Here is a 25,388-nt window from a genome sequence, read left to right as displayed (position 1 = left end):
GGACTGTAATTTCTCTTTGCTTATTTGACCTCTTTTGCAATAATATGGATTTGATCTTTTACCAAATAGGACTATCTTCTGTAAACCACCCCAAGTTTTTTCACCTTTATTTAACCAGGAAGGCTAGTTGAGAACAATTTACAACTGTGACCTTGCCAAGTTAAAGCATAGCAGTTCAACACATACAACAACACAGAGTTACACAAGGAATAAAGAAGCAGTCAAAAATACAGTAGAAAAAGTCTATATACAGTGTGTGCATATGAGGTAAGATAAGGGAGGTAAGGCAATAAATAGGCCATGGTGGCGAAGTAATTACAATATACCAATTAAACACTGGGGTGATAGATATGCCGAAGATGAATGTGCAAGTTGAGATACTGGGGTGCAAAGGAGCTAAATAAATAACAGTATGGGGATGAGGTATTTGGATGGGCTATGTACAGGTGCAGTGATCTGTGAGCTGCTCTGACAGCTGGTGCTTAAAGCTAGTGAGGGAGATACGAGTCTCCAGCTTCAGTGATTTTTGCAGTTCGTTCCAGTCATTGGCAGTTAAGAACTGGAAGGAAAGGCGGCCAAATGAGGAATTGGCTTTGGGGGTGACCAGTTAAATATACCTACCGGAGAGCGTGCTGGGTGGGTGCTGCTATGGTGACAAGTGAGCTGAGATAAGGCTGGGCTTTACCTAGCAAAGACTAATAGATGACCTGGAGCCAGTGGGTTTGGTGATGAGTAGCGAGGGCCAGCCAACGAGAGCATACAGGTCGCAGTGGTGGGTAGTATATGGGGCTTTGATAGACTGCATCCAATTTGTTGAGTAGAGTGTTGGAGGCTATTTTGTAAATGACATTGCCGAAGTCGAGGATCGGCAGGATGGTCAGTTTTACGAGGGTATGTTTGGCAGCATGAAGGAAGGATGCTTTGTTGTGAAATATGAAGCTGGTTCTAGATTTAATTCTGGATTGGAGATGCTTAATGTGAGTCTGGAAGGAGAGTTTACAGTCTAGTCAGACACCTAGGTATATGTAGTTGTCCACATATTCTAAGTCAGAACCGTCCAGAGTAGTGATGCTGGGTGGGGGGGCAGGTGCGGGCAGCGATCGGTTGAAGAGCATGCATTTTGTTTTACTTGCATTTAAGAGCAGTTGGAGGCCACTGAAGGAGAGTTGTATGGCATTGAACCTCTTCTGGAGGTTAGTTAACACAGTGTCCAAAGAAGGACCAGAAGTATACAGAATGGTGTCGTCTGCGTAGAGGTGGATCAGAGAGTCACCAGCAGCAAGAAGGACATCATTGATGTATACAGAGTAGAGAGTTGGCCCAAGAATTGAACCCTGTGGTACCCCCATAGAGACTGCCAGAGGTCCGGATAACAGTCCCTCCGATTTGACATACTGAACTCTATCAGAGAAGTAGTGTCACGATCACTGTCTTCAAACTCCCTGTTATAAATGAGCCAAGGCGCAGCTTGCATGTAATTCCACATCTTTAATTGAAGTGAAACCTTCACAAAAAAACAGAACGTGGCGCAACCGTGGCGCACACAAACACTCACAGAAAATAAATAATTACCCACAACCACAGGTGGGAAAAAGGCTACCTAAGTATGATTCCCAATCAGAGACAACGATAGACAGCTGCCTCTGATTGGGAACCATACCCGGCCAACAAAGAAACAGACAAACTGGAATGCCCACCCAAATCACACCCTGACCTAACCAAATAGAGAAATAAAAACGCTCTCTTAGGTCAGGGCGTGACAAGTAGTTGGTGAACCAGGTGAGGCAGTCATTTGAGAAGCCAAGGCTATTGAGTCTGCCGATAAGAATGCGGTGATTGACAGAGTCGAAAGCCTTGGCCAGGTTGATGAATATGTCTGCACAGTAATGTTATGATATCGTTTAGGACCTAGAGCATGGCTGAGGTTCACCCATGACCAGCTCTGAAACCAGATTGCATAGCGGAGAAGGTACGGTGGGATTCGAAATGGTCGGTAATCTGTTTGTTAACTTGGCTTTCGAAAACCTTGGAAAGGCAGGGTAGGATAGATATACAGTGAGCACCATAATTCATTGGACAGTGACCATTTTTTGTTTTTTGGGGTTTTGTACTCTATCACTGAGTTTGAAAGGATACAATGACAATGAGTGAAGTGCAGACTTACAGCTTTATTTTGAGGGTATTTTCATACATATCGGATTAACCGTTTAGAAATGACACCACCTTTCGTGCATGGTCCCCCCATTTTAAGGTACTTCAAGTATTTGTTGAATTGGCTTCACAGATGTGTGTCGTTAGGCAGGTGTATTCATTTGTGTCGTTAGTGAATGCAGGAGAGCTGTTGATGAATAGTATTGATTCTAGACTTTGATATTGCCTTTGGAGGTTGTTGTTGGGGTGTGACAACATGAGGAAGACAGCAGTGTCGATGCAAATGAAGCTGGCCGTCCTAAGCCTCAGAAATGAAAAAAATAAATTGGGAACATTGCAAAAACCCTGAGCATGCCCAAGTCAACAGTTTGGTTCATCATTAACAAGAAAAAAACAACCGGTGAACTCATTTATATCAAAAGACCCGGTAGACTGAGGAAGACCACTGTAGTGGATGACCGGAGAATACTCTCGATGGTGAAGAAAATCCCCCTGGCAACAGCCCAACAGATCAAAAACACTCTCCTGGATGCAGTTGTAGATGTGTCAAAGTTTACCATACGTAGAGGACTACACCAGCAGGACTACAGAGGGTACACTACAAGATGCAAACCACTGAGCCGGAAGAACAGAAAGGCGAGATTACAGTTTGCTAAAAAGCACCTAAAAGTGCCCCAAGAGTTCTGGAAAAAAGTATTGTGGACAGATGAGACAAAGATTAACATGTACCAGAGTGATGGATGAGGAAAGTATGGGGGAAAAATACATGCCCATGATCCAAAGCATATCACCTCATCTGTGAAACATGGTGGAGGGGGTGTTATGGTTTGGGCCTGTATGGCTGACAGTGGAACGGTCTTACTTGTCTTCATCGATGATGTGACTGCAGACAGAAGTAGAACAATGAATTCTGAAGTCTACAGAAATATTTTATCTGCTCAGATAAAACTAAATACCTCCAAACTCATTGGATGGCACTTCATCAAGCAACAAGGCAATGACCCTAAACATACTGCTAGAGCAACGAAGGGGTTTTTGATGGCCAAAAAGTGGAAAATCATTGACTGGTCGAGTCAATCACCAGATCTGAATCCAATTGAACATGCATTTTACATGCTGAAGAGGAGACTGAAGGCAATAAGTCCCCGAAACAAGCAGGAACTGAAGATGGCTGCAGTACAGGCCTGGCAGAGCATCACCAGGCAAGATACCCAGCGTCTAGTGATGTCGATGCAATGCAGACTTCAAGCAGTCATTGTATGCAAAGGATATGCGACCAAATATTAACAATGATTGCTTTATTCTACATTATGTTAAACTGTCCAATGTTTTCTTTTGGGGGGGGTACTATGTACAGAAGCTTCTATAATTTCTAAACGGTTAATCCGATATGTATGGTGCTCACTGTAGGTCTGTAGCAGTTTAGGCTTAGAGTGTCTCCCCCTTTGAAGAGGGGGATGATCGCTGCAGCTTTCCAATCTTTAGGAATCTCAGATGATACGAAAGAGAGGTTGAACAGGCTAGTAATATGGGTTACAACAATTTCGACAGATCATTTTAGAAAGAGAGGGTCCAGATTGTTTAGCTCGGCTGATTTGTAGGTGTCCAGATTCTGCAGCTCTTAAAGAACATCAGCTATCTGAATTTGGGTGAAGCTAAGCTAGCCTTAGCTTTCTTAACTGCCTGTGTATATTGGTTCCTGACTTCCCTGAAAAGTTGCATATCACGGGGGCTATTCGATGCTAATGCAGTACGCCACAGGATGTTTTTGTACTGGTCAAGGGCTGTCAGGTCTGGAATGAACCAAGGGCTATATCTGTTCCTGGTTCTACATTTTTTGAATGGGACATGCTTATTTCAGATGGTGAGGATTGCACTTTTAAAGAATAACCAGGCATCCTCTACTGACGAGATGAGGTCAATATCCTTCCAGGATACCCAGGCCAGGTCGATTAGAAAGGCCTGCTTGCTTAAGTGTTTTAGGGAGCGTTTGACAGTGAAGAGGGGTGGTCGTTTGACCAGGGGTTTTCAGGGGTTTTGGTGGTCTTCCTAAGCCAGGATTCAGACACGGCTATGACATCTGGGTTGGCAGAGTTTGGTAAAGCAGTGAATAAACCAAACTTAGGGAGGAGGCTTCTAATGTTAACATGCATCAAACCAAGGCTTTTACGGTTACAGAAGTCAACAAATGAGAGCACCTGGGGAATAGGAGTGGAGCTAGGCACTGCATGGCCTGGAATAACCTCTACATCACCAGAAGAACAGAGAACTGGCCGTCTAGTACGTTCAGAACAGAGAGTAAAAGGAGCAGGTTTCTGGACGTGATAGAATAGATTCAAGGCATAATGTACAGACAAAGGTATGGTGGGATGTGAATACATTGGATGTAAACCTAGGCATTGATTGATGAGAGATTGTCTCTAGAAACATCTGATGTCATCACGTGTGGGAGGTGGAACTAAAGGGTTGGTTAAGGCATATTGCGCAGGGCTAGAGGCTCTAGCAGGCCGGGGCTAGCAAGCTAGCAGAAGGGCCTTAGAGGGACGTCGTGACGGAGGAAGTCTGTTATAGCCTCCTCATGTGGATTAGTAAGGTTCCGTGTATCAAAGGGGTCCAGTCTAATTGGCAAAATAGGTATAGTGGCCCGAGAAATTGGCCGATGGATCTCTTCAGCTAAACAGTCCAATATGCTCTAGACAGCTAGCGGGTCCCGGCTAGCAGGCTAGCAAATGGGCATTCAGGGGATGTCGCGACGGAGGGGCCTGTTGAAACAAAAACAACCCTCGGGCAGATTACGTCTGTAGTCCAGTTGTGATGGATAAGCAGGGCTACGTGTAGTAAAGGGGGTCCAAGCCAATTGGCAAAATAGGTATAGTGGTGCAAAAAATTGTCCGATGGACCTATTCCGCTAACAGTCTGATATGCTCTAGACAGCTAGCGGGCCGCGGCTAGCAGGCTAGCAGATGGGCATTCAGGATACGTCATGACGTAGGAGCCAGTTGAATAACCCCCTTGGACAGATTACGTCGGTAGTCCAGTTGTGAAGGATCTCTGTACCGGCAGTAAAAGGGGTCCGGGCCAATTGGAAAAATAGGTATTGTAGCCCCGGAGTGGCTGATGGACCTCTTTGGGACAGAGACGTTATCCGAGTGGCTACTCCTGGCTTGCGATGATCCAAGTGAAAAGGTTCAGAGCTTGCGATAGGAATCCTGGGATATGGAGAGAAAATAGGTCTGGTATGCTCTGGTTTGAATCGCGTTATGCAAACTGGGAAGAGTTTTCTGAGCTATAGGTTAGCTGATGACCGCTAGCAGTGGTTAGCTGACTAGTAGCTAGTTAGCGGGCTAGCTTCTGTTGGGGGATTCCGGTTCAGAAGTAAAGAAAAATACTGAAAAAAAATCTGATCCACAACACATTGGGTGAGGTGTGTTGCAGGAGACTATTTTGAAGTTGAGGTTTAGAAAAATATTTTAAAAAGATATGCGAAGAAAAATATATAAACCGATTTATACATGGGACACGATGAGACGAGGACAAAGATGTCTGACTGCTATGCCATCTTGGATTGACCTTGTCACAACAGAGTTGATTGGCTCAAACACATTAAGGAAAGATATTCCACAAATTAATGTAAGGCACACCTGTTAATTGAAATGCATTCCAGGTGACTACCTCATGAAGCTGGTTGAGAGAATGCCAATAGTGTGCAAAGCTGTCAAAGGCAAAGTGTGGCTATTTTGAAGAATCTAAAATGTATAATATGTTTTATTTAACACTTTTTTGCTTACTGCATGATTCCATATTTGTTATTTCATAGTTTTGATGTCTTCACTATTATTCTACAATGTAGAAAATAGTCCAAATTAAGAAAAACCCTTTAATGAGTAGGTGTCCACACCTTTGACTGATCTGTTTCACCTGTCTTTGTGCTTGTCTCCACCCCCCCTCTAGGTGTCGCCCATCTTCCCCATGATCCCCAGTGTATTTATACCTGTGTTCTCTGTTTGTCTGTTGCCAGTTCATTTTGTCTGTCAAGCCTACCAGCGGTTTACCCCTTGTGCCGGTCTTTCTATTGTTCCTTTTTTCTAGTTTTGACCATTCTGCCTGCCCTGAGCCTGCCTTCTGTTCTGTACCTTTTCACTGCCCGAGATTATTAACCTCTGCCTACCCTGTCCCTGCCTGCCGTTCTGTACCTTTTGACTCTGATCTGGATTACTGACCTCTGCCTGCCCTTGACAGTCTCCACCCTAACTATTCAGGCTCCCGAGTGGCTCAATAGATTAAGGCACTGCATCTAGGTGCTAGAGACCCTGGTGTGTTCCCGGGCTGTATCACAACCAGATGTGATTGAGAGTCCTATAAGGCGGTGCACAATTGGCCAAGCATTGTCTGGGTTAGGGGAGGGTTTGGCTGGGCTAGGCCGTCATTGTAAAATAAGAATTTGTTCATAACTGACTTGCCTAGTTAAATAAAGGGTAAACATTGTTTTAAATAGCAGCCACTCTACTCATAGCCTCAACACTAACTACCAAGGCTCTCCCACTGTGTTCATTTGCAGGCTCTACTCTAGCAGCATGCTCCTCTCTGTAAATTATCCATCTTCTCACAGCCTTTACCCTAACTACCCAGCCAGGCAGCCTCAGCCATACTGCACTGGAACACTGTCAACACCATTCCTATTCAAGTAAATTTCACGGCTTACTGAAAAAGTGCGTAAGAGTTTGTGCTGTGAATACTAGTAGCATTTAGGGCACAATTCATAATAGTTTCACTGATAATGGGTATTTGATCATTTGTTGTTTGATAATGGGTATACTTCACATAAAGTGATGCTTTTCCTCAATTGTTGTAGTTATGCTATAGAGTATTCTTCCCCATCTAACCTCTCTGGTGTTCTCTCTGTTTCTCGCATGCTCCCTCTCTCTGAAGTTGGTCCCATTTTAAAATAATTTCTCACATTGATTGTGTTCTCTTGCTTCTCCCAGATGATTTTCTTTGTGTCGATTTTGTTCAACAGTTGCCTCAGCGAGAGCACAGAGCTGTTCAGCGGTCTGAGCTGGGGCTCTAGGGTAAACAAGAGAGAGAGACATATGTAAACAGGTTCCCCATGCCAATAAAGCCCTAATATTGAGAGAAGGAGAAAGGGGGAGGGAGAGAGCGAGGGAGGGAGGGAAAGAAAGAGGGAGGGAGAGTGTGGGGGGACAGCAGGTCTACCTATTAGAAGCCCTGTGTTTCATTAATTCCCCCTGCCTAGTCTTACAGTAAGACTTCAAGTTTGTACAGTACTTTACATTGACATTTTAGACTTGATTTGCCCTAACGAAAAATGTATCAACCCCTACAAAAATGTCCATTAATTATAATCCACATTTCCTGTTGCTGCAGAATTATTTTCCTACTGTAGCAAACTGGCTCAAATTAAGATCCTACATCTGTAGCTGATGAGGGTTTGAAAGTTAGAAATTATGTCAATGGATGGGAGTTAAATTCTCTACTGACCAACTCAATTGGTCACGAAGTTATAACTATATACCTTTCATCACTTTATATGGTACTACACTCAGCGGGCGAGGGTCAATGGTTGTCCAAGCAGCCCAATAGAAAGCCTGTTTGCGAAGCATCAATCAAATGTATTTATAAAGCCCTTTTTTTTACATCGGCCAATGTCACAAAGTGCTGTACAAAACCCAGCCTAAAACCCCAAACAGCAAGCAATGCAGATGTAGAAGCACGGTGGCTAAGAAAAACTCCCTAGAAAGGCCAAAACCTAGGAAGAAACCTAGAGAGGAACCAGGCTCTGAGGGGTGGCAAGTCCTCTTCAGGCTGTGCCGGGTGGAGATCATAACAGAACATGGCCAAGAGGTTCAAATGATCATAGATAACCAGCAGCGTCAGATAATAATAATCACAGTGGTTTTCGAGGGTGCAACAGGTCAGCACCTCAAGAGTAAATGTCAGTTGGCTTTTCATAGCCGATCATTCAGAGTTAGAGAGAGCAGTGTGGTAGAGAGAGAGTCCAAAACAGCAGGTCCAGGACAAGGTAGCACATCCAGTGAACAGGTCAGGGTTCCAAGCATGTGACAAATAAAATTGGATTTGATTGAATATAATACCCACTCTGACCCCCATCTTTCTGCTACACGTGGAGCTGTCCACCTGGGGCCCTGATATCTGACCCAGACTAGATGCAGGCTAGCAGTGGCATACCACAGTTTCCAAACCACGATTGACCAAATCCCTCACCAAAATGGCTGACCTTTATCTCATCATAAGAAGGTTCATGGCCAATCTAGTATTCTAATTCTTATTTCTAATTCTGAATTCTATGTGGCTACAGGGTCAGACGATTAGGTTACGTATAGTACTAATCATGCATTTGACAGGCTGTTTATCACTGGCACACGTTCAGTACATACACAACTACGGACACACACACACACACACACACACAGGCTGTGACATGGTAAAACGTTTATCCAAGGCAGATGGAGCAGGTAGGCTTTCAGTCAACTCAGCACGTGTCAGGCCCTGTTTGACTGACTGGCAATTTCACACTGATCCAAATGTGTGAAACAGATACCTCCAAGGTTATGAGGGTGGTAGGCAGCCTAGCGGTTAGAGCGTTGGGCCAGTAACCAAAGAGGCGCCGGTTGGTATAACCGAGCCTACAAGGTGAAAAATCTGTTGATGTGTCCTTGAGCAAGGCACTTAACCCTAATTTACTCCAGGGGCACCGTACTAGTATGGCTGACCCTATAGAACAACACATTTTGCTGCACCCATCTGTTGAATGTGACAATAAAACATACAGTGCCTTGCGAAAGTATTCGGCCCCCTTGAACTTTGCGACCTTTTGCCACATTTCAGGCTTCAAACATAAAGATATAAAACTGTATTTTTTTGTGAAGAATCAACAACAAGTGGGACACAATCATGAAGTAGAACGACATTTATTGGATATTTCAAACTTTTTTAACAAATCAAAAACTGAAAAATTGGGGCGTGCAAAATTATTCAGCCCCCTTAAGTTAATACTTTGTAGCGCCACCTTTTGCTGCGATTACAGCTGTAAGTCGCTTGGGGTATGTCTCTATCAGTTTTGCACATCGAGAGACTGAAATTTTTTCCCATTCCTCCTTGCAAAACAGCTCGAGCTCAGTGAGGTTGGATGGAGAGCATTTGTGAACAGCAGTTTTCAGTTCTTTCCACAGATTCGATTGGATTCAGGTCTGGACTTTGACTTGGCCATTCTAACACCTGGATATGTTTATTTTTGAACCATTCCATTGTAGATTTTGCTTTATGTTTTGGATCATTGTCTTGTTGGAAGACAAATCTCCGTCCCAGTCTCAGGTCTTTTGCAGACTCCATCAGGTTTTCTTCCTGAATGGTCCTGTATTTGGCTCCATCCATCTTCCCATCAATTTTAACCATCTTCCCTGTCCCTGCTGAAGAAAAGCAGGCCCAAACCATGATGCTGCCACCACCATGTTTGACAGTGGGGATGGTGTGGTCAGGGTGATGAGCTGTGTTGCTTTTACGCCAAACATAACGTTTTGCATTGTTGCCAAAAAGTGCAATTTTGGTTTCATCTGACCAGAGCACCTTCTTCCACATGTTTGGTGTGTCTCCCAGGTGGCTTGTGGCAAACTTTAAACTACACTTTTTATGGATATCTTTAAGAAATGGCTTTCTTCTTGCCACTCTTCCATAAAGGCCAGATTTGTGCAATATACGACTGATTGTTGTCCTATGGACAGAGTCTCCCACCTCAGCTGTAGATCTCTGCAGTTCATCCAGAGTGATCATGGGCCTCTTGGCTGCATCTCTGATCAGTCTTCTCCTTGTATGAGTTGAAAGTTTAGAAGGATGGCCAGGTCTTGGTAGATTTGCAGTGGTCTGATACTCCTTCCATTTCAATATTATCGCTTGCACAGTGCTCCTTGGGATGTTTAAAGCTTGGGAAATCTTTTTGTTTCCAAATCCGGCTTTAAACTTCTTCACAACAGTATCTCGAACCTGCCTGGTGTGGTCCTTGTTCTTCATGATGCTCTCTGCTCTTTTAACGGACCTCTGAGACTATCACATTGCAGGTGCATTTATACGGACACTTGATTACACACAGGTGGATTGTATTTATCATCATTAGTCATTTAGGTCAACATTGGATCATTCAGAGATCCTCACTGAACTTCTGGAGAGAGTTTGCTGCACTGAAAGTAAAGGGGCTGAATAATTTTGCACGCCCAATTTTTCAGTTTTTGATTTGTTAAAAAAGTTTGAAATATCCAATAAATGTTGTTCCACTTCATGATTGTGTCCCACTTGTTGTTGATTCTTCACAAAAAAATACAGTTTTATATCTTTATGTTTGAAGCCTGAAATGTGGCAAAAGGTCGCAAAGTTCAAGGGGGCCGAATACTTTTGCAAGGCACTGTATATTCATTTTCAATAAGCATGCAGTATTGTATACAACTTTGCATTGGTTAACTCCGGCAGTTCAGGTTAATTAGCTACCCTGCTCAATAGCACAACAGTGTTCTGTCATGATATCACTACCACTACCTGTTGTATCACTACCATAGTTAAGTGACTCCAATAGACTTTGACTCTACACCAAAGTGGTTAATGATACTGAAGCACTTCTCCTTCATTCATTTACTTACATCACTCCTATGCCTGTTGCCCCAGTGTCTGCTGTTTGAATGTGTTTGGAATGGTCACGACAGCTCTGACTAATCTCTCCTGACCCTTTAATAACCTGAGAGAGATGCTCAAGGTGAGGGAAAGGAGCCGAAATGAGTAAACACGTAGGAGGAAGATAGATATCGAAATGAAGAGTTCCTTTTGGCACAGAACTTTTATAGCAGAGTGAAATGCTTGCTCAGAATACGAACATGACATCAAAGAGTGGAGCTGATTTAAGGAAATCTCAAATTGTAAGTACCTTATGTGAACATGGCCTCATATTGTCTATCCCCTACCCATTTGATTGAGTATAATTGCCTCCTCATATATATATTAAGTACAAGTAGTATAGGCTTTTTGTGTACTTTACTAAGGGTTGCAAAGGGAAGGTATATTACTGGAAAATGTTAAAGTGTACCAGTAAACTACAATCATTTTGTTATCTTTCAAGGATTTTATATCATCTATCACAATACATCTAGTGGCCCTTTTGAGTACTTTAGATTAACACAGGTGTTTGTAATAATCTCAAATCAAATGTTATTGGTCACATACATATGGTTAGCAGGTGTTATTGTGAGTGTAGCGAAATGCTTGTGCTTCTCGTTAGATATTGCTGCACTGTCGGAACAAGTAATCTAACAATTCCACAACAACTACCTAATACACTCAAATCTAAGTAAAGGAATGGAATAAGAATACATAAATATATGGATGAGCAATGACAGAGCAGAATTGGCAAGATGCAAAAGATTATATAAAATATAGTATATACATATGAGAAGGGTAATGCAAGATATGTAAACATTAATAAAGTGGCATTATTAAAGTGACTAGTGATCCATTTATTAAAGTGGACAATGATTTCAAGTCTGTATGTAGGCAGCAGCCCCTGTTTGTTAGGGATGGCTGGTTAACAGTCTGATGGCCTTGAGATGGAAGCTGTTTTTCAGTCTCTCGGACCCAGCTTGGATGCACCTGTACTGACCTCGCCTTCTGGATAGAAGTGGGGTGAACAGGCAGTGGCTCGGGTTGTTGATGATCTTTTTGGCCTCCCTGTGACATCAGGTGCTGTAGGTGTCCTGGAGGGCAGGAAGTGTGCCCCCGGTAATGCGTTGGGGCAGATCTCACCACCCTCTGGAGAGCCTTGCGATTACGGAGGGTGCAGTTGCCGTACCATGCAGCGATACGGGGCGGTAGGTAGCCTAGTGGTTAGAGTGTTGGACTAGTAGCCGAAAGGTTGCAAGATCGGATCCCTGAGCTGACAAGGTAAAAATCTGTCGTTCTGCCCCTGAACAAGGCAGTTTAACCCACTGTTCCTAGGCCATCATTGAAAATAAGAATTTGTTCATAACTGATTTGCCTAGATGAATAAAGAAAAATACAGCCCTGCAGGATGCTTTCAATTGTGCATTTGTGAGGGTTTAAGGTGACAAGCCAAATTTCTTTAGCCTCTTGAGGTTGAAGAGGCTCTGTTGCACCTTCTTCACCACACTGTCTGTGTGGGTGGTCCATTTCAGTTTGTCAGTGATGTGTACGCCAAGGAACTTGAAGTTTCCACCTTCTCCACTGAAGTCCTGTCGATTTAGATGATAATGTGCACCCTCTGCTGTTTCCTGAAGTCCACAATCATCTCCTTTTTTTGTTGACGTTGAGTGAGAGGTAGTTTTCCAGGCACCACACTCCGAGCCCTCACCTCCTCCCTGTAGGCTGTCTCATCATCGTTGGTAATCAAGCCTACTACTGTTGTGTCATCTGCAAACGTGATAATTGAGTTAGCCACGCTGCTTGGCCACGCAGTCATGGGTGAACAGGGAGTATAAGAGGAGCTGAGCACGCACCCCTGTTGAGGATCAGGGGAGTGGAGGGTATGTTTCCTTTCTTCACCACCTGGTGTTGACCTGTCAGGATGGGGTTCAGACCCAGGGCCTCAAGCTTAATAATGAGCTTGGAGGGTACTATGGTGTTGAATGCTGAGCTTTAGTCAATAAACAGCATTCTTACATAGGTATTGCTCTTGCCCAGATGGGATAGGGCAGTGTGCAGAGTGATGGTGATTGCATCGTCTGTGGATCTATTGGGGCGGTAAGCAAATTGAACTGGGTCTAGGGTCTGATGCTGCCACAATGCGATCACACAGTGATGTTGCCATGTTTCCTCCAGATGTGACACTTGGCATTTAGGCTAAAGAGCTCAATCTTGGTTTTATCAGACCAGAGAATATTGTTTCTGTGGCCACTGTGTTCTTGGGGGCTTTCAATGCTGCAGACATTTTTTGGGAACTCTTCCCCAGATCTGTGCCTCGACATAATCCTGTTTCGGAGCTCTACGGACAATTCCTTCGACCTCATGGCTTGGGTCAGAGCTGGTCAGGGAGGCCACGGTTCCACTGGACATGGTAACGCAGGGGGATCATAGGGAGCGGATTAGTCTCTTCCTTATCGATTCAGCTGTGTTTCCAGTGGTGCTGGGGATTCCCTGGCTGGCCAGTCACAATCCCAGGATTTTGTGGAGACAGGGGGTTCTCCAGGGGTGGTCAGAGGAGTGTTCAGGTAGGTGTATGGGAGTTTCCATCAGTGCCATGTCGGTGGAGAGTCCAGACCAGGTTTCCACTGTGCGCATTCCCTCGTGAGTATGCCGATTTGGCTATCGCCTTTTGTAAGAAGAGGGTGACTAAATTACCACCTCATCGACAGGGGGATTGTGTGATAAACCTCCAGGTAAACGCTGAGCTTCCCAGGAGTCACGTGTACCCATTGTCACAGGAGGAGACGTTGTATGTCACGGAATCTCTGGGACATGGGTACATTCGGCCCTACATTTCACCCGTCTCCTCGAGTTTCTTTTTTGTGAAGAAAAAGGAGGGAGGTCTGCGTCCGTGCATTGATTATAGAGGTCTCAATTCCATCACAGTGGGGTTTAGTTACCCGCTACCTCTCATCGCTATGGCGGTAGGAATCATTTTACGGAGTGTGGTTTTTCACTAAACTGTACCTCAGGAGCGCGTATAATCTGGGGCGTATTCGGGAGGGAGACGAGTGGAAAACCGCGTTTAGTACCACATCAGGCCATTATGAGTACCTCGTCTTGCCGTATGGGTTAACGAATGCTCCAGCCGTCTTTCAATCCTTTGAAGACGAGATTCTCAGGGACACTGCACGGGCGTGGTTGTATATATCGATGATATCCTGATCTATTCCGCAACACGCGCTGCGCATGTGTCTCTGGTGCGCAAGGTGCTTGGTAGACTGCTGGAGCATGGCCTATACGTCAAGGCTGAGAAGTGTGTGTTCTCCAAACGAGCCTTCTCCTTCCTGGATTATCGCATTTCCACCTCTGGGGTGGTGATGGAGTGTGACCGCGTTAAGGCCGTACGTAATTGGCCGACTCCAACCACGGTGAAGGAGGTGCAGTGGTTTTTAGAGTTTGCCCATTAATACTGGAGGTTTATCCGGTTTTGGCCAGGTAGCGGCCCCCATTACCTCACCGCTGAAGGGGGGGCCGGTGCGTGTACGGTGGTCGGCAGAGTCTGACAGAGCCTTCAATCGGTTGAAGGCGCTGTTCACTGATGCGCGTGTTGGCGCACCCGGACCCCTCTTTAGTGTTCATTGTGGAGGTGGACGCATCCGAGGCTGGGGTGGGTGCCGTGCTATCACAGCGCTCGGGTACGCCACCGAAATTCCGCCCCTGCGCTTTCTTGTCGAAGAAGCTCGGCCCGGCGGAGCGTAACTATGATGTGGAGGACCGGGAGTTGTTAGCTGTGTTAAAGGCCCTGAAGGTGTGGAGACACTGGCTTGAGGGGGCTAAGCACCCTTTTCTCATCTGGACTGACCACCGGAATCTGGAGTGTATCCGGGCAGCTAGGAGACTGAATCCGCGTCAGGCAAGGTGGGCCATGTTCTTCACCCGATTTAGGTTCACCATCTCGTATAGACCAGGTTCCCTGAACATGAAGGCCGATGCACTGTCCCGCCTCTATGACACAGAGGATCGGCCCATCGATCCTACTCCCATCCTTCCAGCCTCTAGGCTGGTGGCACCGGTGGTATGGGAGGTGGACACAGACATTGAGCGGGCGTTACGGGTGGAACCTGCGCCTCCACAATGTCCAAAGGGTCACAAGTACGTGCCGCTTGGTGTTCGTGATCAATTTATTCGGTGGGCTCACACATTACCCTCTTCGGGTCATCCTGGTGTAGCGAGGACAGTGCGGGGTCTTAGGGGGAAGCACTGGTAGCCCACCTTGGCTAGGGACGTGAGGTTCTTTGTCTCTTCCTGTTCGGTGTGCGCCCAGAGTAAGGCTCCTAGTTACAGCCCCTCCCCGTTCCACAACGCCGTGGTCTCAGCTGTCAGTGGACGTCTGAGGGTCTCGGTCAGTTTGACCTCTGGTTATCACCCCGAGAGTAATGGGCAGGTGGAGAGAGTGAACCAGGCATTGGGTATGTTTCTGCGGTCGTATTGCCAGGTCCGGCCAGAGGAGTAGTCAAGTTACGTCCCATGGGCGGAGTTGGCCCAGAACTCATTCCGCCACTCCTCCACGAACATGTCACCATTTCAATGCGTGTTGGGCTACCAGCCGGTCCTGGCGCCATGGCATCAGAGTCAGACCGAGGCTCCTGCGTTGGAGGAGTGGGTGCAGCGCTCCAAGGAGACCTGGAGGGCCGTCCAGGAATCCCTTAAGCAAGCCGGTTGACGGCAGAAGAGAAGCGCTGACCGCCACCGCAGTGAGGCCCCCGTGTTCATACCGGGGGACAGGGTCTGGTTCTCGACCCGAAATCTACCCCTCCACTTGCCCTGCCGGATGCTTAGGCCGCAGTGTGTGGGGCCCTTCAAAGTCCTGAGGAGGATAATCGAGGTGTGTTACAGATTACAACTCCATTCCTATTATCGTATTAACCCCTCATTTCATGTGTATCTCCTCAGGCTGGCGGTAGCTGGTCCCCTGCAAGAAGGTGAGGTGCCGGAGGTCCCTCCGCCCCCTCTGGACATCGAGGGGTCCCCGGAGTTGGGGTCAGCGGCGAGGGTCCCTGCACTAGAGGCGCCACCAAAGTGGGCCAAGCCAGAGGTGGAGCGGGGTCTACGTCCTGCACCAGAGCCTCCATTGCGGAGAAATGCCCTCCCCTATAAGTTCAGGTTTTGTGGCCGGAATCCTCACCTTTGGGGTGGGGGGGGGGGGGGTACTGTCACGCCCTGACCTTAGAGAGCTTTTTATGTCACTATTTTGGTTTGGTCAGAGTGTGATTTGGTTAGGCATTATATGTTCATTTTTCTATGATTTGGTTTTGAGCGGGTATGGTTCTCAACCAGGGACAGCTGTTTATCATTGTCTTTGATTGGGAACCATACTTAGGTAGAATTTTCCCACCTGTGTTTTGTGGGTAGTTGTTTTCTGTTTAGTGTTCTGCACCTGACATGACTGTTTCGGTTTTGTTTCTCACTTTGTTATTTTGTTCTAGTGTTCATTGTTAATAAAAATCAGGAACATTACCACGCTGCGCTTTGGTCTGATCCTTCTTCATCAGACGACCGTTACAAGTAGATTTGTGGAGATTGAAGGAGAGGAAGAGAAGGATTGAAGGGAAAGAAATACATCAATGGGACAGCTAAGGTCTTCACTAGACTAACCTAGAATTACTAGACTTAACCTTGAAGGGAGAAAAAAAATCAACTTCATGTTCTTAATCTCAAGCACCACCCCAACAGCAACACACTGTATGTGAAAATGGAACATTTCTGTTTTGAAGAAAAAAAGATAAAGGAAGATAAGTGTTTACGATGACATAATCTGTGTACATCGTGATTTTAACCAATAATGAATAGGCATTGCCTACTTATTGGTTGATGATGTCATTGGAAACACTTATCTTCCTCTATATTTTTGACTATAAAACATAGAACAACAGTATATTCCTGTTGGGGTGGTGCTGGAGATTATGAATATGAAGTTGAACATTTTTGAAATGTCCCTTTAATAGAGTTTAAAAAAAAATGCTTACACAAATGAACATGTTAACCAACATCCTGATTACAAATTCACATTAATGCTGATGTGTGCTGAAATAGGGAATAGGGGACTCCTTATATTCTTAATCCTCTATGAGGTTGCATAAACAGAGCTCCTCTGGCTGAAACATGAGTTGACACGTTTTATCTGTGCTGTCGTGACTGTAGAGACGGATGCTGCCTCTCCCTGGAAATCTCGGGATTTGTGTCAGGTCTTGAAATGGATGTTACCATAACATAGCCTGTATGATCTCAACCAGTGGAGGCTGCTGTCGGGAGAACAGCTCATAATAATGGCTGGAATGGAGTAAATGGAATGGTATCATATGGTTTTCAGATGTTTGATACCATTCCATTAACTCCATTTAACTCCATTCCATCCATTATTATGAGCTGTCCTTTCCTCAGCAGCCTCCACTGATCTCAAACCAGAACTGTTTTAAACTAATACTAAATCATAGGTGCTGGCCTCTCCCTATTTTACTTAATGGATTGTTTGTTCAGAGCTTTAGAAACTGAAATCTTTAGTTGTGTCTTTAGTTCTGACGTACAGTACCCATGAGACCACTAGAGGGCCCTTTGGTCATTCGACTGTATGAAAGGGCTACAAAGCAGACTATTTCCCATGGGAAAACACTGGGGCCCCACAAGGGTACGTGCTCAGCCCCCTCCTGTACTCCCTGTTCACCCATGACTGCGTGGCCATGCACGCCTCCAACTCAATCATCAAGGTTGCAGATGACACAATGACGAGACAGCTTACAGGGAGGAGGTAAGGGCACTCGAAGTGTGGTGTCAGGAAAACAACCTCTCACTCAACATCAACAAAACAAAGGAGATGACTGTGGACTTCAGGAAACAGCAGAGGGAGCAGCCCCCTATCCACATCGACGGGACAGCAGTGGAGAAAGTGGAAAGTTTTAAGGTCCTTGGCGTATACATCACGGAAAACTGTACTGGTCCACCCACACAGAAAGGGTGATGAAGAAGGCGCAACAGTGCCTCTTCAACCTCAGGAGGCTGAAGAAGTTTGGCTTGTCACCTAAAACCCTCACAAACTTTTATAGATGTACAATTGAGAGCATTCTGTCGGGCTGTATCACCGCCTGGTACGGCAACTGCACCGCCCTCAACCGCAATGCTCTCCAGAGGGTGGTGCGATCTGCACAACACATCAACGGGGGCATACTACCTGCCCTCCAGGACACCTACAGCACCCGATGTCACAGGAAGGCCAAAAATATCATCAAGGACAACAACTGTCTGAGCCACTGACTGTTCACCCCACTACCATCCAGAAGGCAAGGTCAGTACAGGCGCATCAAAGCTGGGACCGAGAGATTGAAAAACAGCTTCTATCTCAAGGCTATCAGACTGTTAAACAGCCATCACTAACACAGAGAGGCTGCTGTCTACATACAGACTCGAGTCATTGGCCACTTTAATAAATCAATCACTAGTCACTTTAAGTAATGCCACTTTAATAATGTTTACATATTTATATTACTCATCACATATGTAAATATTGTATTTTATACCATCTACTGCATCTTGCCAATGCCGCTCGGTCATCTATCATCCATATACTTATATGTACATATTCTTATTCCATCCATTTAGATTTATGTGTATTAGGTAGTTGTTGTGGAATTGTTCGATTACTTGTTAGATATTACTGCACTGTTGGAACTAGAAGCACAAGCATTTCGCTACACTCACATTAACATCTGCTAACCATGAGTATGTGACCAATAAAATTATTTGACTTGAGTAAATTCTAGCTATGAAAAGCAATCAGCCTGTGCAGCTAACCCTACATTAACCCAGCCATTAGCTTTACACGAGGGAGTCCATTCTCATTTGGTTCCTGTGCTGCTGTATCAATTCCCTTCTGATGGAGTCGCAGATGGATTTCCCTCTCGTTTACTGTTAAATGAGACCTAATACAGGAGAATCTCAGTGTTCTTGAGATGAATCTTGATTATTATGCAGACAATCTGGCTGCCTTGGAAAGTATTTGTTTTGTTTGTGTTGTAGAAACTGCCAGTTCTTTGTTTTTTTGTGTTGTAGAAACTTCCAGTTCTTTGTTTTGTTTATGTTGTAGAAACTGTCAGTTCTTTGTTTTGTTTGTGTTGTAGAAACTGCCAGTCCAAGTAGAATGATACTGCTGGCTATAAGCAAAGCAGGCACATTAAATTAGAACAAGACAGAACACTTTTTGTTGTTTCTGTTGTTTTATTTTTTGATGGTAACAGGCACAGGCTGTGGTGTGAGAAAGGTTGGTTGTGTCCGTGACTCTGAACCAACCAGACCCGTAGGCCTGTGGGTGGCATTCTGCCCATCTTTCTGGGAGGCAGTGGATTTGGAGGGCGGTCCAAGACCGTTTTTGCTGCTCAGCCTCATTAGAACAATATTACAGAGAATATCCCCCTACACCACCCACACGCCCCGTCTCTGTCTAACTAGAACAGGCTCCTTCTTTCTTTTTCTTTCTTTATCTCTCTCCCTCTTTCGCTCTCTCACGCTCGCTTTTTCTCTTCTATGTACTCTCTCTCTCTCTCTGCCCACACAGTGAGGTGAGAAAGCAGCCAACTCCAGCAGGAACTGGGAAATACTCACATCCTCTGAGCCCTCTATCTGCCAAGAAACAGAGCAACACAAAACAAAAGTTGATGCATGGCTGTTGGCTCAGGAGGTGTAGCCTTCATCTTACAGATATTGCACAAAACAAAAGCCCCAGAGCCACTCTGCTGAGGAGAGCTAAGGAGAGACAGATGGAGCTCCCTGGTGTTCAGAGGGGAGAGTGAACGAGCGACAAGTCAATGCCAATGAGGTTTATTACAATATAAAGGAGTGGCTGAGTACACCTTATATTCCTATGGGGAAATCAGCTTGCCATTCTAATCCTTATGTTTTATTAGAGAGAAGAGGATAGCAAGATAAAAACAGACCTTATGACATGCAGAGCAAAATAACAAGAGAGCAGCACAGGCTGAATGCAGAGGAAGGGAGAGTAGGAAATAGAGAGAGGGAGTTGATTTATTGCCACCTCGATGAATCAATAAACTCACAACTCTGAGCTCCAGTTTGCCGCTGCTGCAGGCCTTTCCTTGGCTGCTCCGGAGCAGAAAGGCTGACAGATGTGAGGACCAGAGGAAAATCATTTATACTATGAGGCTCCTGCTCTCATACAACCTATGAGCAGAAGGTGCGAGGAGAGGGCGTTCAAACCCCCAGACAAACAGGACTGTGATTAAGAGGAGAGGGAGGGCGCTCAGGCCAATGTGTGTGTAGTCTGGTACATCCTCCCATCAATGATGTATATGTCAATCTCTCCATGCCCACTTGTCATTATCATTTCTTTTATAGACTTCCTCCTACTGCAATGTCCAGCTGTAGGCTAGAGGAGGGAGGTCAACCCTCACCCCAAAACCATAACATATACTTCCATGACATATCTAGCTAGAGTCCTGCGCTCCAGTGTCACTTCCGCACGGTGCAGCTGCCTCAAAGCTTTCTAATGAATATTTAATCAGACTGTGGCAGAGAGCAGGTTTTTGATTTGTGCCTCTATTCTGCTTAGTCTCAGAGCCAGTGAGGTGTGTGACGATAGACAATGACAGTGTCAGAGGACCAGTAGCTCCACTCCTCTCAGTTTGAACTCTCCATACACTTTATCATCTGACGATTGATGTGATCCTTAAATGCCATATACTTTATTTGCCATTACCACAGATTACATCCTTTTTTAAAACAGATGTATCTTGTACGCTGAAATAGGGTTGAGTAAAACACATTGTCGGGAGTGCCAATTACAGTGCCTTGCGAAAGTATTCGGCCCCCTTGAACTTTGCGACCTTTTGCCACATTTCATGCTTCAAACATAAAGATATAAAACTGTATTTTTTTGTGAAGAATCAACAACAAGTGGGACACAATCATGAAGTGGAACAACATTTATTGGATATTTCAAAAAAATTTAACAAATCAAAAACTGAAAAATTGGGCGTGCAAAATTATTCAGCCCCTTTACTTTCAGTGCAGCAAACTCTCTCCAGAAGTTCAGTGAGGATCCAATGTTGACCTAAATGACTAATGATGATAAATGCAATCCACCTGTGTGTAATCTAGTCTCCGTATAAATGTACCTGCACTGTGATAGTCTCAGAGGTCCGTTAAAAGCGCAGAGAGCATCATGAAGAACAAGGAACACACCAGGCAGGTCCGAGATACTGTTGTGAAGAAGTTTAAAGCCGGATTTGGATACAAAAAGATTTCCCAAGCTTTAAACATCCCAATGAGCACTGTGCAAGCGATAATATTGAAATGGAAGGAGTATCAGACCACTGCAAATCTACCAAGACCTGGCCGTCCCTCTAAACTTTCAGCTCATACATGGAGAAGACTGATCAGAGATGCAGCCAAGAGGCCCATGATCACTCTGGATGAACTGCAGAGATCTACAGCTGAGGTGGGAGACTCTGTCCATAGGACAACAATCAGTCGTATATTGCACAAATCTGGCCTTTATGGAAGAGTGGCAAGAAGAAAGCCATTTCTTAAAGATATCCATAAAAAGTGTCGTTTAAAGTTTGCCACAAGCCACATGGGAAACACACCAAACATGTGGAAGAAGGTGCTCTGGTCAGATGAAACCAAAATTGAACTTTTTGGCAACAATGCAAAATGTTATGTTTGGCGTAAAAGCAACACAGCTCATCACCCTGAACACACCATCCCCACTGTCAAACATGGTGGTGGCAGCATCATGGTTTGGGCCTGCTTTTCTTCAGCATGGACAGGGAAGATGGTTAAAATTGATGGGAAGATGGATGGAGCCAAATACAGGACCATTCTGGAAGAAAACCTGATGGAGTCTGCAAAAGACCTGAGACTGGGACGGAGATTTGTCTTCCAACAAGACAATGATCCAAAACATAAAGCAAAATCTTCAATGGAATGGTTCAAAAATAAACATATCCAGGTGTTAGAATGGCCAAGTCAAAGTCCAGACCTGAATCCAATCGAGAATCTGTGGAAAGAACTGAAAACTGCTGTTCACTAAGGCTCTCCATCCAACCTCACTGAGCTCGAGCTGTTTTGCAAGGAGGAATGGGAAAAAATTTCAGTCTCTTGATGTGCAAAACTGATAGAGACATACCCCAAGCGACTTACAGCTGTAATCGCAGCAAAAGGTGGCGCTACAAAGTATTAACTTAAGGGGGCTGAATAATTTTGCACGCCCAATTTTTCAGTTTTTGATTTGTTAAAAATGTTTGAAATATCCAATAAATGTCGTTCCACTTCATGATTGTGTCCCACTTGTTGTTGATTCTTCACAAAAAAATACAGTTTTATATCTTTATGTTTGAAGCCTGAAATGTGGCAAAAGGTCGCAAAGTTCAAGGGGGCCGAATACTTTCGCAAGGCACTGTATATATCTAACACATGATTTCCAGATGTTTGATGCCTTCCATTTGCACCATTATTATGAGCCGTCCTCCCCTCAGCAGGCTCCTGTGGTGAGATTGTAACTCCTAAATTGATAGTGCAGGTTACAACTAGCTAACTACTTCACATGCTGATATTGACTTTGGTATTGTGTGTAGCCACAAGTAGAGGCTGCTGAGGGGAGGACACACATGGAAACCTTTCCACTCATTCCGCTCCAGCCACTACAACGAGCCTGTCCTTCCCAATTAAGGTGCCACCAACCTCCTGTGGTAGCCATGTTTTCTAGCTAGCTACCTAGCCAGCCAGCCTTTCTAGAGAGAGCATTGCATTGTGGATTTTGTGGTCAACTTGAGCTCTGCAGATTTGCACATACATTTTCACGTTGCTTCCTAATTTATTATTATTTGGGTAATTTAACAATGTAAATCAAATTAATTTGTGGTTTTGAATCGATTATTCCTTTAAGTTAAGATCATTTGTCTTCACACGCTAGCTGCAGAGGTATTCAACTCTTAACCTATGAGGACCGGCGCCTGCTGGTTTTCTGTTCTACCTGATAATTAATTGCACCCACCTGGTGTCCCAGGTCTAAGTCAGTCCCTGATTAGAGAGCAACAATGTAAAAACGCAGTGGAGCTGGCTTCGTGATCCAGATTTGAGTTTGAGGGCGATAGAGGATGCCTAACTTCCAATATAGGATGCTTGGACCCAGCTTGGTTATGACCTACACTAAATGGCTATTCTGTGCTCTAGAGTCTAGAGAACCAAAACAAAACTTGCAAAGAAGATGGGCTTTTCAATTCTATTCTCTGTGTAGTTTTTAACTGTCTCTGGTCTTTCCATTCACAGTCTTAAAACCACACTGAAGAAGAAACTGACCAACGACGTGGCCAACCTTTCTGGCATCCCTCTGTCTGGCCGAGACATCCACCGGGTGGCCTACTACCTCCAGAGTAACGGCAACTCTGTGTCGGCCGTGGACCTCAGCTTCACTGAGCTGCAGGACGAGAGCCTGCGTCTACTGCTGCCCTACCTGGGCTCCATGCCCAAGCTCACCACCCTGGCCATCAACGGCAACCGTCTGACGGTGGGCGTGCTGAAGGACCTGACGGAGGTGGTGAAGAACCCCCAGCAGTTCGCCAGCCTGGCATGGGTGGACTTGGGCAACAACGTGGACATCTTCACTGTGCCACAGCCCCTCCTAGTGGCCCTGCGCAGACGCTTCGGCCTCCGGAGCAGCCTGCCCACCATTTACGAGCATAGCGAGGTGCAGGTCTATAGTAGTTATACCTTGGAGACCTCTATTGAAGAACCCAGCCAGTATGAGGAGGAGGGAGAGGAGGAGGAGGAGGGAGAGGGAGAAGAGGAGGAGGATAAGCTGGAGCTAGAGGCATGGGGAGGTGGGGAGAAGCTTGGGGAGAAGTGTGCATCCACGGATGTGGCTCTGAACTACTGTGAGAGGTGATGAATCAGAGCCAGCGTTGTAATTTGACAACCCTTTGTACCCTACTGTCCCCTCACCTTGGCCTGAGCCCTGCCTCCCGTTTCAGCATGTGTCATCATCGCAGGAGAAGCTTGGGGTCACCAAATTCATAAACCACTCACGAGGAGAAAACCCTGTTTTGTGTTGTCTCTTTATATGTTCCCGATTGCAGAGAGAGTTCTTGCCAGTTTTGCCAGAAAACGTACATTTGAGAAAAAACAGACTGTTCTTGTGTTGGTAAAGACATAGGTATTCTAGGCACTGCAGTGACATTTTTACTGTGTCCTCCTGCGTATGTCATTCTTTATGAGCAAAGCAATCCTACACAACAGGAATAAGACAGATTAGATTTCACCTGACTGTTTTGGCTTTCAAATGTCAAGTGCTTTTTTCTAATGAGGTACTTCCATGTAGCACATGCAGACTGGATGACACAGTGGGAGGGTTTGTTTCTATAAATATGCTGCTGTGTTTTATTGCACAACACACAACATTTACTAAACGCTGATTTCAAAACAGATGGTTTTAATTATACATCCACCAGATTCACATTTATCCCAAAATAGTTTTTATCTTCCAAGTAGAGCAGACCCGACTAGGCTGTGAACCTCTGAGTGAGCCTCAACTGGCAGGTTCTGGATCAGGCTGCCCTTGCCCTGAGCTGGATGCTGGGGAGAGGACTGTCTGTCTGTCTGTCTGTCTGTCTGTCGGAGGGAGTGAGGGAGGGATTGAGCTGGGGAGTGGACACCCAGGCTGTCTGTCTGTCTGGGAGGGAGTGAGCTGGGGAGTGGACACCCAGGCTGTCTGTCTGTCTGTCTGTCGGAGGGAGGGAGGGAGTGAGCTGGGGAGTGAACACCCAGGCTGTCTGTCTGTCTGTCTGTCTGTCGGAGGGAGGGAGGGAGTGAGCTGGGGAGTGAACACCCAGGCTGTCTGTCTGTCTGTCTGTCTGTCGGAGGGAGGGAGGGAGTGAGCTGGGGAGTGAACACCCAGGCTGTCTGTCTGTCTGGGAAGGAGTGAGCTGGGGAGTGGACACCCAGGCTGTCTGTCTGGGAGGGAGTGTGTGTGGACAGCTGATGAACTGACTGCTGTCTCTGTCAGGTTGTGTAATAGGTGACAAGGCAGACAGATTGCGGGGAGAGGGGAAAAAAATATCCTAGCATAACAGAATTATCTCTCGACTGCATCTTTCACCATGGGTTATATGAAAGATTCTAATTGTGAATCGTACCATAAATAAATCAAATGTACCCCTGTCTTTCAAATGAAAGGCAAAAATATTGAGATGAGGAATGAGATAATAAATGATCATCGGTACTGCTGTTTGCACATAATATGAAACTGAATTGCAAATGAGATGGTCAAAGGGAGTGTGTCACAGGTGTCTTTTTAGATATTTTGTTTCGTGTTCAACTTGAGCATGATTCTGAATTGTTTTTTTCAGGTGATATGATGTTTACTGCAGCTCAACAATAGTCTGCAGAGAACGTTTTAAAGAAATGATGATGAAATATGTTTTTGTGTGTGTACTTGTTTGTACACTCATGTGGTTGTATATGTGTTTCTGTGTGCCCAGGTGTGTAGCTGTGTGTGTTTGTAAGTGCTCTGGACA

At 45.3% G+C, this 25,388-nt stretch overlaps 1 protein-coding gene across 1 annotated transcript in view; it reads left to right on the top strand.

Moving 5' to 3' along the window:
- Positions 1-24,486, top strand: part of LOC135547936 (leucine-rich repeat-containing protein 75B-like) — a 45,654-nt gene extending 21,168 nt beyond the window's left edge. Inside the window, exon 4 of the mRNA XM_064977146.1 lies at positions 23,146-24,486. Within this exon, the coding sequence (XP_064833218.1) occupies positions 23,146-23,761 (616 nt within the window). The 3' untranslated portion in view covers positions 23,762-24,486. The remainder of the gene's footprint in view (positions 1-23,145) is intronic.
- Positions 24,487-25,388: the final 902 nt, after the last annotated feature.

The sequence above is a fragment of the Oncorhynchus masou genome, chromosome 11 (assembly GCF_036934945.1).
Source record: "Oncorhynchus masou masou isolate Uvic2021 chromosome 11, UVic_Omas_1.1, whole genome shotgun sequence".
NCBI lineage: Eukaryota > Metazoa > Chordata > Actinopteri > Salmoniformes > Salmonidae > Oncorhynchus > Oncorhynchus masou.
This window is presented reverse-complemented; position numbering and strand designations above follow the sequence as displayed.